This window comes from Lissotriton helveticus, chromosome 3_2 (genome assembly GCF_964261635.1).
Source record: "Lissotriton helveticus chromosome 3_2, aLisHel1.1, whole genome shotgun sequence".
Taxonomy (NCBI): Eukaryota; Metazoa; Chordata; class Amphibia; order Caudata; family Salamandridae; genus Lissotriton; species Lissotriton helveticus.
The window spans coordinates 391,277,007-391,289,697 of NC_136062.1; the positions used below are offsets into that span (position 1 = coordinate 391,277,007).

At 41.1% G+C, this 12,691-nt stretch overlaps 1 protein-coding gene across 1 annotated transcript in view; it reads left to right on the plus strand.

Annotated features, from left to right (window-relative positions):
- LOC144826026 (uncharacterized) overlaps positions 1-12,691 on the plus strand; it is a 658,919-nt gene that overhangs the window by 282,940 nt on the left and 363,288 nt on the right. Inside the window, exons 15-16 of the mRNA XM_078684302.1 lie at positions 9,800-9,909; positions 10,764-10,884. Coding sequence (XP_078540428.1) covers positions 9,800-9,909; positions 10,764-10,884 — 231 coding nt within the window. The remainder of the gene's footprint in view (positions 1-9,799; positions 9,910-10,763; positions 10,885-12,691) is intronic.

Below are 12,691 nucleotides of genomic sequence, written 5' to 3' on the forward strand. Positions count from 1 at the left end.
GTTCTACCCCTGGGTTGATTTATAGATTGCATTGGGTAGGGCTGTTCTTGGACTTCGCTGGCCATTTCCTGGTTAGTCCTATGTTTTTCACCTGTGACAGTCTGATCCTTAGATTTACTGGAAGAGGGAGACAAAAGTCTACTGTGGTGGTTGGTGCTGTTTTCTCGGGCTGGGCGTGGAACATCAGGGGAAGCGCCCTGGTTAGGATTTTGGTTGCTGCTTAAGGGATCTATTTTCTTGAGGAATTTTCTGATCGAACCCCTTTGATCTACCTCTTGCGTTTTTTCGTTTAGGCTGTCGGTAAGTGATTTGCTCCTCGTGACTCTGGTTAGTGACGGGTTGGTCGGCGGTTGCATCTTGGGGCTTTTTTCCGGGGTCATAAGTGATCTCCCCTTATTTTTGAGGCCCATGTGGCCGAGGACCTTCGGGGGTTTCTCTTCCCTCTGGCTGGCAGCAGCACTGAGTCAAGGACCCAGCCTCTGCTGTCCTCCGTAGACTGTTACTTTGTTGTCGAGCTCCCCGCTCTGTCCCTGTCCACTCTCTCCCCTCTTGCTTTGTGGCGGAAGAGGGGCCTATCAATTTTCCCTGTCCGTTGCTCACACCAAGGTTGCAGCCTATGCGCCCCTCGTGGCTGTTATCGCGTTTAGCGTCGCTCTCACCTGGGTCAGTTGGATGGCAGATCAACTTGAGGGTGGTGAGGGTGAGCGTGGCTCACGATGCAAGGCACTGTTAGCACCCCGCCCTGGCAATCCGGGCTTAGGCTGCCTCTTGCTGCTGGTTGCTTGTTGCTGTAGGCGCTATGCTTGCTGCCAGAGCACCACTCGCGGCTGCTGCCGCGTACTGCATGGGCTCTCCCAAAGCTCCACTCGCGTCCAGCCGGGGCTCGCGGCTCTGGCTCTGGCCGCTCCCAATGCGCCACTCGCGGCTCCTGCCGCGTCCAATTCGCGGCACCGGCCGCACCCAAAACGCCACTCGCGGCTGCTACCGCGACCAGACGCTCGCGGCTCCGGCCGTGGCCTGAGCACCCCTCGCGGCTATTAGCGCGTTTAGGCCGCGCCCGGAACACGGCACAGACTCCCACCGTGCCCGCGATATTTTCCGGCAGGGGAGTTGCCTCGGGGGGATTGCCTCCGCGTCTCGGACCAGGCGCTTCGGTCGCGTCCTCCTTTGCGCCTTCCTCGTCTCACGGCTCGTTGCTCCACCTCTCTAAAGTAGTAAGGTGTTAACACTCCTGACTCGGTCTACAAGTTTGGCACTATTAAAGGCAGGTTTAGTAACATGGCAGAATGGATTTCCACACACCCCAACTGCAAAATGATTAAACAGGAAATATGACAAAAATGAAAGAATTCGTTTATGTCCATCTGCTTAAAAGTCCCATGTTTAGTAATCTTTTGGCAAGTGAAGCACAATGGCATCCAAGCACTTTCATTGGAGTATTGACACCATGGGCATGTTTGCTCGTTTATACATTGCCTTTCTCGCTAGTTTCTTACAGGAATACAACAGCTGGACTGGGTTGCTTTTCTGAGTTGCTTTTCTTATTTGGCTGTCTGTCTAAATAAATTAATCCTTCTTTAGGATGTTTCCCTCTGCTGTACCCTTTATAAAATTGCCTTAGGCTGACCTAGTCCTTCTTAGCTGGCTTATCCTTTGCTTCAGTGTTTGACGGGGATGTGATGATTACCTGGCCGTAGCCTTGGCACCAGGCACATGGCTGTATCTATGGTGATGTCCTGTCCTGGGCTTGCTTGCTTGCTTTGGCATGTTATTTATTTGTTTACGCTTAAAGTAGATGCCAAGTAGATAATCAGTTTCTGAACGTCATTCTCCGATGACTGAGAGTATGCGTTTGCAAGTAGTTTAGGGTCCAGGTACCTAGAGTAAATTCATGAAGCATTCTGTATTTGACCATCTTCATTACCTTCAGCAACTTTTCTCAGTTAGCACCTATAGAAGTAACCCAACTCTAGGCAAATCCACAATCTCATGATCCTAATTCTTCCACATCTGTCAGATCAATCAACTGAATTTAGGAATTCTTAGCACTAGAAACTTGCAATGGAGCAATCTCTGCTCTGCCTTGCTCTGAGATCTACCTGGATTGCTAAATCATTAGAGTATGTTGAATATAATGTGCCTATACACTTTTACATAGCGTTCCTACATTCTGTACATTGATTTTTACTGTTAAGGTTGATCTGCTGTCTTTCAAAGACATCAAAGCTCCAACTCTGCCAAAAGACTAATTACCCTAAGATTGAGGCGTACTGGCAAGGTGTGAGGCAAATACGTTTAGATAATCAGACAAAATAGAAGTAAAGCTGATGGTTAATCTCAGTCTGACTTGTTAAAGTGCACCATCACCAAAGATTTCTTTGCTGCGAGTACTAAAAACATTGTATGCAAGATAGAGGAGAAAAATCCCTTAGTGACTGAAGATGGTCAGTATGCATATGCCTACTTAAACAGCATATTTTGAGTCCCATATGAAAGAATTGAAATCTGCTGCATTGCGATGCTGATGGAGACTGTTCCCCAATTTTGACCTACCTGCGTACCAATAGGAAGTTAGCTGAGGCAAAGCGGAACACATAAGCAGGAGCGTGTTGCGTAATCTGCTTTGTGTGAAATGCAGATGCCATACCATGAAGCGCTCTAAAAGTTAAACAACAATATTTAAACTGTATTCTGTGCTTTAATCGTAACCTCTGAAGTTGTTTCAATAACAGTGTCCCATGTAGTTTTAAGTGCTTCACAAACTAGTCACAATGCTGCATTTTGCACTGCTTTTAGTTGTCCTTTTTGGGTCGCCAACCCCAGTGTTTTAAGGGACACTGTAGTCTAATCTAGAACCGATATGTAGCACAATGATCATTATTAAAGCCTCCCGTATTAAAAAGGAACTAACTTCCGAATCAGTCTTAGCAGGAAAATGCATTTGGAATGAGCATCGATGCATTAAAGAAATGAGATAAATCTATCCCTGTGTCAGAACTTACTCTTAGTTTACAATGCCCATACTACAAAAAAATAGGAATGCTGCTTACAGTGTCATGAACTTGAACAGAGGTAGCAGGCATATACCTAGTCTGAACACCCTGCAGTTTCTTCCAAGCATTAGAGGGAATACCTTAAGTGGGTATTGCACTGAGAAACACACCTTAGCTTATCTTTTAATTTGCATAAGAAAGCCTTCTGAGTCTTCCATTCCTTTCACGACTGGTGCAGTGTCCTTGTTTCTCTGTCACCCTTGCAATTTTATTGTAGCCTTTTTGACTCTCAAGTGCCCCTTTTAAAAGGCATTTGTAGATGGTGACCTGCAGCAGCAAATGACTTGTCTCTGTCAACTGTGTACTCTAGAACTCTAGATCTGTTTATCGCTCATTTTGCATTCATTGATCCTCTTGGACCAACAGACAGAAACCGCATTTGAAAGATAATGAAGAAAGTGTTTTCCTACTCTATGTTAAAGTGAATGTTTTTCTGCATTCATTTTGTTTGTGTCATACATTAGAACAAGACAAAAAATAGTTAAGGGTTTGTTAAGAATGTGTGTGTTAATGGGTAATCCCCTCAAAATAAAAACAGTATGCAGAAAAAATAAATACTTAAGCGCTGTTAAAAGTCGGTTTGAGCATGACTACCTTGAAGAAGTTGAGCCATGTGGAAAATCTTCTATGAAAACGTCCCACACACTTGAGAGAGAGATTTTTTGAGTTCACCTTACAGAACAGTGATTCAAATATTTCTCCATTGATTGTTATTCCTGTGTGTGCTTTAAAAAACGAAAAATAGTATGTCTGAACATCCAGGTACATTTCTGTGTGCCTTCATGAGAAGATATTTGAATGTACCATCAAGTTCTAGTGTCGAAAAATATATACTGTCCTACATGGTTCAGATTTCTCTTCACACCTAAGTGCAACTAATTTAAAGCCAACTGAAAATACAGATGAAAAATGGGATTGCTAATTTGAATTTTAAATTTCTAATGTTTGGAAATCCATGCTTTTTTGTTGGCTTTAAATTATAAGTTGTATTTGGTATAATCAATTATATAACGCTCCAGGTTGAAATATTTTTATCTCAACTAATTGCTTTGGGGAAATGGAAACCGTAACACAAGCATTTAATGTATGATTACATTGAATGCAAAAACAAACACTCCGTAGCTGTTTTTTATTTCGACATTCCAGTCTAAAAATAATATTTTGACGAAACTTGAAGACCCTTACCTACAAACTGCGATATCTTAGAAAGAGATGTATCCCTAAAATACATCTTTGGAACCTTGATGTTAAAATCCTGAAAGTCACTCTTGTACTACCTTCAAATTTAAACTATGAATATTATATATCAAGAGAGCACCTGCCTTCATACACCGCTCTTAATTTTTTAGGACAGCACTCAAAGACAATTGGAGAATATTTTACCAAAATCACAACTATTGGAAATTTGTTAGAATTTTTTTTCACATTAGTTGTTTATATTTTCCTTGTTAGAAAAATGTTTATACAGTGCAGCAGTTTGTCTTTTGTCTTTTTGCCACTTTTTCATTTTTGCAGTTTTAGGATTTTGTTGTCCTAGTACCCAATCAACACAGAGATGTGACCCACTGTTTAGCTGGGGCTGGATAGGTTGTCATATGTTCATTTAGGGTAGGTTATTTTGCAACTGGACTTTTTTTTGCGACTGCAGTTCTTTGCATCTGGGTTATTTGTGTACTGGTGTCGTTATTTTGTACAGGCCTGAATAATGTGAGGAATATAGACTGAACCCACAGTTAACGGTTCTTAACAACCATATCTTTAAGCATTATGAGTGCTTACTTCTTTTAGCTGTAGAAAATCTTTGTGCTTCTGATGTACAGTAAAATAATACTACTCTGTCTCCATGCTTCATCATCTGGGTCATGCAAATGTCACCTATAGCAGCAATTGGCAAAAATATCCAGCAAGAAAAATACTGAAGCTTTTTTTAAGTTTGTCAGTTCTTGGAAATTGTTTTTGCTTAAGAATAATGATTTTTTTTAGCTTTATTTCGCATTTTAACATAAAGCGTTGGGATACATATGCATGAATACAGTCATTTTCAAGAAGCATTGAAGATGATCACACACGCTTCATATGGCTTGGTCCGGGAATACATCAATCAGTACTGTCTGATACATAGCATTTCACAATACGTGGAGGTTAAACCCTCAGATTTATACAATTGCCCCAAATTACACAGAGACGGCACATTCCTATATCCTCTAGAAAATGATGTATAACAGAGGGGAAATAGGCGACAAAGAGGTTGCAGGAATAGCGCCCAGCACATTATGCGTAATCCATGACATAGTGTCACTTACTCCCCTTGTGTGATTGCTTATTCATACTTGCAGCATATATAAATAAGAACCATCTGTCGACAGGGAAACAGTGTTAATTGTATAACTTTATTAAATACCCGCCACCCCTTGACCTCCATAATCCCTTCCCTGAAGACTTCTTTTTCTGGGTCGTTTATTAACTGCAAAGATTTTCTTTCATGAGTGAGTGCGGAGGATGTGTCCTTCTTTGATTTATATCTGCCCAGGACCTGAACAAGCCCTTTCAATAGTATCTACTTGCTGAGCTACCCCCTTGGTTCTGCTGGGTAAGATATAGCACACTAAGCTATTTTAGCCAGGAAAGCTTACAAAGTTTTCTTGAAAGGAAGTTAATGAACAGTGCCAATATATTTGTCATTACTTTTGTTGATGTGTTCATTGGTCAGTTATTTTCTCCATACCCAGAATATGCCAAGGGTGATACAATCACTGCATTGTATGGAAATCACTTTGCAGTTACGATTGGAACAGCATGCGCCCTGAGTAAGGCATTGAGGATGTACATAACATTGTTTTAAAACACATCTTACATTCTGCTTTTTAATTATGTTCAGAGTACTTGACAAATAAATAAAAATTCTTCTGATATACCGTGAAATATTTTTTAGAATGTAGATCCCTGTTTATATCAGTAAAAGATTTTTCTTGAACCCCCTTCATTTGTTGAGTCCACCATTGTGGTATCTACCTCCCTTGATGGAGATGACATTAAAGATAAAGCGTGCCACAATGATATGTATGTGAGGTGTCTTGTCCTGATATCTACAGATAATTCATATTCCTGGATAACAGCTAAACCAATGCACCTTTGATGTGACATAGTAGGCAGGGAGTATGTGTGTTTTGAGGTTTTTCCTTCTCTCTCTCTCTCTCTCTCTCTCTCTCTCTCTCTCTCTCTCTCTCTCTCTCTCTCTCTCTCTCTCTCTCTCTCCTCCTGACAAAAGACTGTCTCTCTCTCTCTCTCTCTCTCCTCCTGACAAAAGACTGTCTTTCTCTCTCTCTCCTCCTGACAAAAGACTGTCTCTCTCTCTCTCTCTCCTCCTGACAAAAGACTGTCTCTCTCCCTCTCCAAGCTCCTGCCAAGACTGTCTCTCTCTCCAAGCTCCTGCCAAGACTGTCTCTCTCTCTCTCCAAGCTCCTGCCAAGACTGTCTCTCTCTCTTCAAGCTCCTGCCAAGACTGTCTCTCTCTGTGCATGTTCCTGACAAAAGACTGTCTCTCTTTCTCTCTCTCGGACTGTCTCTCACACTCTCTCTCTAAGACTAGCTCTCTCTCCACGCTCCTGCCAAAAGACTTTCTCTCTCTCTATCTCTCCATGCTCCAGCCAAAATACTCTCTCTACATTTTTCCTGACAAAAGACACTCTCTTTCTCTCTCTCCATGCTCCTGCCAAAAGACACTCTCGCTCTCTCTCTCTCTCGCACTATCTCTCTCTCTCTCTCTCTCTCTCTCTCTCTGACTGGTCCCTCTCCACGCTCCTGCCAAAAGACTGTCTTTCTCTCTTGCCATTCTCCTGCCAAAATACTCTCTCCCTCTCTCTCTAAATGTTCTTTCCAAAAGACACTCTCTCGCTCTCTCTCGCTCTCTCTCGCTCTCTCTCGCTCTCTCTCGCTCTCTCTCGCTCTCTCTCGCTCTCTCTCGCTCTCTCTTGCTCTCTCTTGCTCTCTCTTGCTCTCTTGCTCTCTCTTGCTCTCTCTCCATGCTCCTGCAAAAAGACTGGCACTCTCTTGCTCTCTCTCCATGCTCCTGCAAAAAGACAGGCACTCTCTTGCTCTCTCTCCATGCTCCTGCAAAAAGACTGGCACTCTCTCCGTGCTCCTGCCAAAATACGGTCTCTGTCTCTCTCTCTCTCTCTCCCCCACTCCCTCCCTCCCTCCCCCCTCTATCTCTCTGTACGCCTACATGCTCCTGCCAAACGACTGGCAGTCTTCTTGATTCTCCATGTCTCTGGAATGTATTTTCTCAATACCAGAAATGCATCTGCTGGAAAAAAACTGGTACTAATAGAAATCTAAATGATTTCCAAAAAACAATACCTAGCCTTTGATCTGTCTGTCAAAGAATGGGTGGGAAAGGTATTGCGAGGAGCTGCCTTGTGCCTCCACGTCTTGTGCTGCATGCTTCTGACCTGTACCCAACAACCACTTACAGCACCAGGCGACCATGCTGTACCTCATTCCCAAGGGCTGGTAGACTGCTGCTCTGGGACAGAACTTTGCTACTTCACTGTTCAGCGTATGGATGTCATTCTGAGAACTCTGCAAACTTGTCCCAATCATAGTAATTTCCCACTATCTCTTAATCCTCCTTCATCTACAGCCGTGGATCATCTGTTATGAGATGTGGGCGTTTCTGAGTGCTTTCTAGACCCTAGAGTGGAGAAGGCACCAGGGAAATGCTATCATTTGTAGAGGTCCCGGTGGAGGAGCATTGGCCACATCTCATTGCTCCACCATTTCAGCTTCACCCACCAGACGTAGTTCTTCAAAAGGCCTCCCTGCTGTTAATCCTCAGAGTCATGGTAGTGGTCTACCATTTAACATTTTAAACAAAGGCAAGCAAAATGCTCTCGATTCCATCAGCTTGGAGTGCAAACATTTTAGTATGTGAGGACCATTTAACATCTCCTTGCACCTCTTTAGTAAGGCATGCTGTAGTGAACACGTATGCTTGCTTATGTTTACATGTGTTAGTCCATCAAACCCAGCCTTATTCGCTTTATCATTGTTTGTTAGTGTTAATGTTCAGGGTCCTTATAGTATTTGTCAGAGCCTGTAGAGTGGGACGATGTATGTGCCACCAACTTTACAGAGATGCTCTATTTTTATATTGAAGGCCAGTAGTCAATTACTCCTTTTTGCGATAAATTGTGTTTTAAGACAAAAAAATGCATAACGTACATGGTTTTAGGTTTATGCTGTACCTCCTCAGAGCCTTAAAATCGGTTGCCAATGATATACAGACTGCAGCGCATTTAGAAACACAGCGTTGCAGTAAATTAAAATGAAGGTACAATAGTTAGAGTAAAGTATTGCTTTCATTTATTTCTATAGGTAAAGCATGACCTTTTGTGTTTCTTTTCTTTTTCCCCTTCCATACACCCTATGAGTGTTCACTGTCCCTTCCCCCTCCATAATCCTAGCCTACACTGTGATTTGGGCAGCCGCTAAGAACATGGTTTCCCATCAGTTTTGTGCATGCAGGTTTTCTCTAGCATGACAGCAGCACAGGGCATACTGCTGGTTATTTTCTTCTGGGAGCCTTTATCTTGGATGGAAACCATCAGCAGTATAATACTGGAGCTATTGTTTAGTTTTCATACTCTTCGCTTTAACAATAATGCAATTAACCATGCTGTTTGCTTCATAGTTGATTATTTCTTTGAATTGGCTTCTTTCGCATCTGATGTTGAGTCCTTTTTCTCTTCCCTTATGCTAATATGTGATTCACTATTTAGTCTCTAAGATGTAACTAAACCTTTTGTGACCTGTTAAAAAACTAAGAGGAATCATAAAGATTTTTTTGTATGTTCTAACAAGACTTGGTCTGATTGGTTGTTGATCTTGGTGTGACAGTAACATAAATTTTGCTGAAGGATGACTGACAAGCTTCTTTAAGGAATAACGTTTGGAGCTGCGTTTCTTCCCCTTTTCTGAACGCTTCCTGTCTTTTTTTGCTTGGCTTGCATGAAGCAGACTTCCTAATCAATGTTCTGAAAGTTTTTTGTCAGATTACAAAACAAATGGGACTGTACTACTTTGAACAGCAAAATTAAATTTTAGCAAGTATAAAATAATGTATTCGCTTGCAGATTCTAAACGTATGTTACCAATGTGTGTATTCCTTATTGATCCGTAGAATTGACTCACAATATAATGAATCGTTATGGGCTGATGAAGTGCTCTTATGCCAGTTTCTAGCACATCCCCAATTTGTGACTTTCTCAAATTATCCAGCATTGTGGGCGCGGCTAAAATTAAAGTGCCAGCTGAGCCTGTTTCATTAGCATAAAATGAATTTGATCAGCTCTGATGTAAAAGTGACACTTGGAGCTGATGATTTATCAAAGTCAAGCTCTATATTTTTAACTTTCTCTGAGATGCAACTTGCTTTGCAATATGCTGTCATGTCTACACCTGCAGAATAATGAAAGTCCAATTTGACCTCCAGTCCTCTTTAACTTGCAACTGATTAAGTAAAAAAACGAATGTGTTTAACAGTTGCAAACACATTATGCATGCTGTAATGGAGCTTGGTAAAATTAGAATCAACCTGAATCCTTGTTGTGAGTTCTGGCCTAGGGTTCATAGGAGTTTTGTCTGTCTCTTAATCTGGTTTGTGTTTATTGTATCAATGGAATTGCTTTCCTGTGGCACAAAACTGATTGAGGATGACTGGTTCTTTCCTGGCTGCTCTGATCCAGCCATAGTCTCAGGGCAGCAGGATCTGGAGGAGGAACTGACCTCAGTTCAAGGAATGGGCCGGCTGCCGCAGTCCCGGAGGAAGGGCAACCAGTCCGACAAGAAACCTCAGGTGGGTGTGTGCATGCAACCTTACTTATACACCACTGCTTGTATTTGATGCACTCTGTTTGCTGTAGATCATAATTTGTATAATGTTTTTACTCATTTTTATGTCGCTGTCAATAACTTATTTCAAATACACTAAATTACTAGTATATTGAATAAATAAAATATTTATCATAATAGCTGTCACTTCTGTTGAAAATGAGATGAAAAAGTGTGCATGGTTTTCTGGCTATTTCTTAGCTCCTCCCACTATCCTCTACTCTGCAACCCTTGCACCTCCCACATATGCCCCTCTAAATGTGGTCTCCCAGCTCCCCAAAAGCCCTCTCCTTCATGGACTGCTGAAAGCTGTGATTGTTCTAGATTATTAATTCTATAACTGTGCACTGTCGTAGTCCTTCTACTAAAATAGTAACCATGGCACTACCAAAAACATATAAAGTATGTTAGCTAGCCTGATGAAGACTAATGGCAAGACCATTGCTCTTGCCATCAGTCGCAGAAGAGTTGGGTAGGGGTAAAATGGTATACCGTAGCAGGACGTTCACCGTGATATCAACATATTTGGTAGTAGATTAATCTTTACATGAGAGAGCCATGAGTCAAAGTCATGGTTTTAAACCGGACCATATCCTTGTTACTCTGCTGCATTTCACTACGGCACAATCTGTGATGAGATGTGATTCCACCTTTTCAAACTGCTGAATGTCCTGAGCTCTAGACTAAAGAACTCATGTTTTTGCATGGTTTTTGTAAAGACCATATATTTTTATAAGTAGAAATCAAAATAAAGTATTGCTGCCTGTTTTGTACAATTGTCATCTCTTTTTATTTACGTTCTCCATATCTCATTGACAGGGAAACTATGGCCATGATGGTCAACGGTACGAAGACCCCAACAGCACTTTGGACAGTGTTGATTCAGCTGAAGGGGAGAACATGGGAGGTTGGTGGCCAGAGTACAGTTCTCCTAATGCAGGTGTGAACTCCACTAGACAGTTTCTGAAAGCATGCACAGTTTCTATATTGTCAAATTTGTTTCCGTGTCCAAATTTATTTTCTTCAACTAACAAACCATTTTTGTGGTGTATTTTAATTTGTGTTGAAATTTGTTTTGGCCATAATTTTTTGTTTACTTTTAAAGCATGTGCGTGCTGGATGAACTGCCTAGTTTTGGTTCAAACATTTTCCAACTTGTCAACTTGGATTGTCCTCATAAGTGTTTCATGTTCTCCAGTATGGTAAGATAACTCTCTTTAAAAAATGGTAAAGTAATTACTGACTTTGCACTGCACATTGATCCAGCATCAGTATCCCACTTATGTAGCAATTTGTATTTTGTTTGTTTTTAAACTAACTTTTTATATGTTTAGTGTGATTGAAATATGCTGTTTCTGCATATGGGGACTAATAATGCAATTAATGCTAAGTACTTTAGAGCAATTAAACCAAAGTTATATTTGTCTAGTCACTATTCCTTTACTAAATAAAGCTTTTAATATCGTAATGCTCTCTATATATTGGGACAGAAGTTCTCTACCGAGATGCTGACAGACCAATTTTATCCTGCTAGCATTCAAGCATGTTTAACAAAAAATAATTTTCAAAACTAGTCACCTTTTTCACCCATAGTATTGGTACTCTGGCTTTATAACATTGTAGAGGTTTAATTCTTGTTACTGTTGTCACAAAGAGGTCATTACATATTTTCATTTCTTGATTGCGGACAGGAATGTGCAATATGATTGTCTGCTTTATTGTCTTGACCCCATCATCTTTTTTACATTGACTTTATAATTTACTGTATTTCCACGTGGTAAGAGAAGACCACAATTATCTAATCATCTCAAAGTGAAATCTCCAAAACCTGTATTTGTGATTGTATTGCAAGTTTGTCGAAAGTAAGACCTTAAAGAATAGGACACTGGTACAGTTGACAATGAATGAAAGTGTTTTGTGTGAAACCACTCAACAGATTTGGAAACGTTTAGATAGAGAGAGAGTGCCAGAATCTCATATAGTAAGGAAAAATAATGATTCTCGACTCCAGCCAAATTAGGCTGTTCAATTTTAGTTGGAATCACTCTGGCATGTATGGCTGATAATGGGGATAGCATTCTTTGCAGTATGATGACCACTAAGGCCTACCAACCAAGAACCGATTCTGTTTATGGTCGCTGTTAAAATGCCACAACTGGCATGCGAATTGACAGTTTTTGTTCCACTTAAGCATAGGAGGGCTGATTTTACAGATGTTGCTTGATAAATCCTAAACTACTGAGCAAGAAATGCATTTCCTGTCTCACACTGATTATCAACTCCCGGAAAGTTTGTGGCATATTGGGGCAAGACTTTAAACTGCTGCAGTTTGTTAAAAAAACTCACCCGCATGTACCCTGCTTCTCTTACATCTTTGCCCCACTTAACATTTCTGAGCTAAATTGCCTTTCATTGTATTGCCGGCTGAATCCCAGAAAGAAAACAAATCCTCAATCATCTTACAGTCATATGTACAGAAATTGATCTTTTGTTTTGACCGTACTCTGTGTCTGAGTGACATTTTCCAATATTCTTAATTTGAAGAAGAAAAAAAACAATTGTGCTAATCATATCATCATCTACGAGCAGGTGTTGATTGATCATGGTGAAAAACTGTTCTGATGGGTTCATGAGTTAATCAGCTCTGAGCAGTTTTTTTATCTGTTATCAAGTCCTACAGCTCCTCTTGTTAAATGATTCTTAAATATTAGTGGCTGTTATAAAGACATAGACACAACCAGCAGAGC